The 4,944-nt window shown below is 41.1% G+C and overlaps 1 protein-coding gene across 7 annotated transcripts in view; it reads right to left on the bottom strand.

Moving 5' to 3' along the window:
- Positions 1 to 1,140: 1,140 nt before the first annotated feature.
- The window catches only part of DPF3 (double PHD fingers 3), a 159,550-nt gene continuing 155,746 nt past the window's right edge, over positions 1,141 to 4,944 (bottom strand). For 5 of the 7 annotated variants that reach the window (XM_027879642.1, XM_027879643.1, XM_027879645.1 and 2 more), the window contains 3 exons: positions 4,587 to 4,699; positions 3,206 to 3,287; positions 1,141 to 2,188 (listed from right to left, as the gene is read on the bottom strand). In XM_027879642.1, the coding sequence (XP_027735443.1) occupies positions 2,118 to 2,188; positions 3,206 to 3,287; positions 4,587 to 4,699 (266 nt within the window). In that variant the 3' untranslated portion in view covers positions 1,141 to 2,117. The remainder of the gene's footprint in view (positions 2,189 to 3,205; positions 3,288 to 4,586; positions 4,700 to 4,944) is intronic. The other 2 variants (XM_027879644.1, XM_027879649.1) reach the window with 2 other exon arrangements.

Genomic DNA, 4,944 nt, shown 5'->3' with positions numbered 1-4,944 from the left:
TAATGCAGGTGCACAGGCTTCCACTTGGCTCACCCCACACCTTATGCTGACATTTCTTTGTGCTCTCAGCTCATCTGAGGAGCTGTCACATGGAAAGCCTAAGATAATGAATGAATTTTGCAGGTAGCAACTGCAGCTGCTCCAAGAGAGATGTGGTCCAATATGATTAGGATAAATACTTTCTAAATCTTTTTTTAACAGGTTAAAATACTACTGCTGCAGCTTGAGAAGAGGCTGCAACAGTAGGTAGGAGAATCCAGCAGCTGACACCAGCCACTTTTGAACAAAAAACGACAGGGCAAGAAACTATCTAAATAATGAGGGAAAGTGCATTAGGTCAGTATAGCTCATTCTAACTAAGTGTAATTAGCACAAGAAGGAAGAAAAAATAGCTTACCAATATTCTTTCACAATGCCTTTCAAGTGTTTGGGGACATTTAATTTTGCAGAAAAGTTTCAACCAAAATAAACATGCCAAATATAATCTTCAGTGTCCTTACCTACTTGTACAAGCAACATGAGTCACATGCTGCTTGGGAATCTCATAAATTTATATTATAAACCCACTTAAATCTATGCATAGAAAGTAATATACATCATACCCAAGAAAATGGTTATTCTGGGCTACTTGAAGGAGTTGAAGGAGTGGCAGGTTTTTAACTTTAAAGATGCATCTTGTAGAAGTTATTGATGTACTTATCCTCCTAGTGATGTTTTAAAATATTCAAAGAGACTCAACTGCAATAAACTTTTTTCAAATTATACTCTCACTTAATATTTCTTCATTTCACATGCAGAAGTTTGTTTACATAAAGTATAACTATTTCTATTTAAATTCTAAATCATTATGAAATTCCTTCTTTTCGTATTAGGTTCAATCTCTCAAATCTTCGTTCGCGAAGCCTAGCCATGATGATGATTAGGTTCAATAAATTAGTCTTTCCTGTAGAGCTAGCAAAGGTCTTTTTTGACAAATTATCTCATTTGCCAAAAAATGCAGTTGTAGAGAATCTGAGGGCAAAATTATTTGGAAATTCAGCGAGACCTTGTTAATTACTTTGACAAAAAACTAAAACACTTTGGAAATGCTGGGAGTCCAGATTAGGCAATTCCCAGAAGAAAATGAAATTTTAAGTTGCAGAATGTTTTAGGTTAGAAATTAAAAAAATTTAATCAAAAGTGCTTCATTTGACCCTAAATCAAAGTTGTTCCTTTTTGCAGCTTACTTTAGATTGCTCAGAAAATTGACAATTTTCTGTTCTCAAAATCTATGGTCAACTTAAGGTGACATTGTTTTCTTTTGCTCAATTTTCTGAGCTCAACAGAAAGTCAGTTCCATACATAACCATTCGGAATTCTCTGAATAAAAAAAAATTATGAGGCTGGACTGTATGCTGGCATTGTAGTGGGACAGTGTGCCTGAATATCCTGAAATACCAAAGATGGTAGGCTTTTCTAAGTATCTATCACTGCTGCTCTTCCTTCAGATACACTAACGACAAGTTTCTAAAGATCTGCCAACTCAGGGCATTTGATCCAGTGGAGAAAGTGTCACCCCCAAAAAGTTTTAATCAGTGAATACGTGTTGTTCATGAACTGGGAAGTATTGAACTAATTGCAGCTCTCAGAGCACCCCTCATAAACACCCATTCATATACAGAGTGGTTGCCATAAAGAGATTTCCAGTGAAGCCTGTGAAGAGAAGCATCTGGTGCTGCTCCTATCCAAAGTACTCACCAGTAATTCCTTGGGACATATCTTACTACTTTTTCTTTTACAAAAAGACTGAAGAGAAAGCACAAGGCCACACAAAATTGACTTCTCCCTGTCAATATAACAACCCTCCCCCTTCTATAATGCATGTGAGCCTGTTAATGGCAAGCAGCAACCATGCATAGCAGTGAAGAAATTTCATCCGGAGCATCGGAAAAGTACACAATCCTTGTAGTAGAGCCCAGGAGGTATGGCATTAGTGACAGTGAATACCACAGGTACCTCTTCCTGTATTTGAGTGTCCATTCATTTTGATGTGGGTTGTGTCTTTGTGTTCTGGATGGGAACTGTGTGCTGGTATGGCAACACCAGGAGCAAAGTGTTTCTTTGACTGCTGGAGCTCCTCAGGCCTGGTAGCCAAAAGCTGATGCTCTCTCTCGGAGCAGCTCCTGGCACAAATGACAACTCCAGCTACCTGCAAATGAAGAAATCCTTCTTACAGGAATGACAGCAAATCCAGGCACTCAGAGTTTATGTCAAGATTGACTTTAATAGGATATCAGGTATTCCTAACACTGGAATTGCCTGTATTTTTGTGAACTGGTCTCTGCTGCCCTTGGTGTTGTGTCCATAGGCTTTCTGCATAAACTGCAGAAATGCTGCTGGGGTGTGCATTCAATACACCACTTCCCAGTGGAACAGAAACCTTTAGGTTATTATTAGCTTCATTTCAAATTTTCCCCCTCTTCATTCTTTTTACCAAAGCTACAAATACTGGCTCCTGAATCCATGATTGATTTGTAATTATTCTTGTCTTGCCCTTCATGTAAACTGCAGTCATTCACACTCACTTGTCTCCTTCTCCAATTCTACTGCTCTCTGCAGATTTTAGCCAGGGGATCTATAATGTTAGGAGACTAATTCCTCTGCTCCACAGCCAAGTGACAAACTACAGCCAGTTGTAGTATAGTCAGATTGAACCCCCTGCAGAGGTCATAACTACATACTAAATGTAATACAGAATGCAAAATTCTCACCCTGCCGAGGTAGAAACAGATCACAGAGCAAGAAAAGTAATTCCTCATAACCCAGTCTCCTGACACCAGACTCTCAGGTGCTCCTGAGAGGGCCTCTCTGTCTGGGGCTTTCTCTGTGGAACTTGGACTTCTTAGGAATTCCAAAATCACAGTTCACAGGAGCTCAATTCAGTTGATTAAACTGAGGTAATGACATGTGGGACATCCCAAGGTAACCATGGCCCACAAAAGACTCATGTCCTGGAAGAGGAGGTAAAGACCCAGCAAGATTGAATAGGATGTCACAGATCACATTAGACCTTCACGTCTTAATTTTCTTTCTTTCCAGGGCTACCTGTCTCTGTTTTGCTACTGCTTCCTTAGCCCTGCATAGCCCAGATCCCCTTTCTAAAATTCTTCCCTTCTCCACGAGGACTTCATTGTGATTTTCAAAGCAGACTTCCAACATATGTTACCTTCTGGGGGCTCAAAGACTGGTGGATTCAAGCAATACATGTGATAGCCACGGTCACAGTCATCACAGAAGAGCAGCTGGTCCTGAGGCACGTTTGTTGGAGAGACAGTAGGGAAACAGGAAGACAAAGAGAGGAGAAGAGATAAAATTATGTAAATTAGTCTCTTGCCAAGATGAAAACATAAGAATGGTAACCAGCAGTGCTCAGCTAGGAATGCAGAGCTGCAATACAGAGACTAAGAGACTGCTGGGAGTGTAAAAGGCTACAAGCATCACATTTGTGCATCCACGATCAACCACCATATATCTGAGAGGCTGCAGAAAGCCCTTCTAATCACAAAGGCAGTTCAGCTTCTAATTAGAAAATCACTATGAGAAGTGGAGGACTTGCTTCCAAGGTGGCCTCATGATGCAGGAGTAAAAGAGCTGTTAGGCTGGGGATACACTGTCCGAAGAGGACAGGCTTTGCTGGGCTCCAGTGTGACCATGTGTTGGATCTCATCCCTTCAGAAAAAACCTTTTACTTACGCAGTTCTCCAAAACTTAGCTTGAGTAAATTCTTTGTGAAACAGATGGGAATAACATGACCACACCATGTGGTCTGCAGCTCTTTCATATATTTTGGGTGAAAAAAGCTGCTTTGAAGTATCCCATGATTCTTAAGGCAGAACAGCTCCCTGGCTTCAGATTTCCTTCTTTATTGCTAAAGCAAAAACAAAATCTCAGGCTTCAAATGTATTCTGCTATAAGGAACGCAGTGTTAGCTAGTTGCCTCCAAAGTTCTCCAGCCACTGTCAGTTCTCCCAGTTTCTCACAGGCCATGAAAGACCCTTAGCATCAGATTTTAACTGAAAACCCCACAGAGAGACGTTGCTCAGCTGCAGGCTCTGGCTCATAGTTTAGAAATCACTGGAATAGGTGATTAGGTGAGGCCTAGCCATCCCAGTTCAAATGCTTTCATGTTTACTTAGTCTTGTAAAAAAATCATGCCAAGAAAGTAAGGAAAATCATGGACAGAAGAAACATACTTGGGTTATCACATATTCATATCTACTTCTGACTACCATATTGAAAAGAATACTCTCTTGAAATGCCCTGCAACAGGAGTTTATGGCCCCCAGTTAATTTCTACTGCATAAGCATACAAACTACAAGTATCTCCACCTTAAGTGGCCCTATATGATACCTGTGGTAAATTCAGACCAATGGCTGAATGGGGACACCTGGGAGAAGCCCATCTGCTCTTAGGGGTGGCTCTTCCTTGGAGATGTGTGAAAAGTAGCGGCAAAACAATGACCCACACCACTGCCACACGCTCCTCAAGGGTGGGCATGGCAGCAGATTGCAGATGCTTATTTGCATGAAAAGATAAATGAACTCACATCATTCTCAGAGGTCCCACAAAGGCTGCAGGATTTGCACTCAATGCATTGCCACTGATAGGTTTTAACAGCCTCAGTCATGTTTGTGGTGAACTGCAGGCAGGTCGGGTGTCCTGAGGAAGATCGGAAACAACTGTCATTGTTAAGGCTCACTTACTGCTTGTTAATTAACCGGTATTAAATTTGGGAACAAAACACACATGGACATGGACTGATCACAACATGGGCTGCAACTAACAGATACCAAAGAGGAAAGCAGGCATTAACCCTTTCGCTGCCGGGCACAAGAGAAAATCAGAGTCATCTCCACCCATTCCCCATTGGCAAAGCATTTTTATTCAGAGCTCTTAAAAATGGT

The sequence above is a fragment of the Empidonax traillii genome, unplaced genomic scaffold, assembly GCF_003031625.1.
Source record: "Empidonax traillii isolate 1590-97213 ecotype Southwest subspecies unplaced genomic scaffold, ASM303162v1 scaffold56:size2478089, whole genome shotgun sequence".
NCBI lineage: Eukaryota > Metazoa > Chordata > Aves > Passeriformes > Tyrannidae > Empidonax > Empidonax traillii.
The sequence above is the reverse complement of the archived record's forward strand: the minus strand, read 5'-3'. Positions and strand labels throughout refer to the sequence as shown.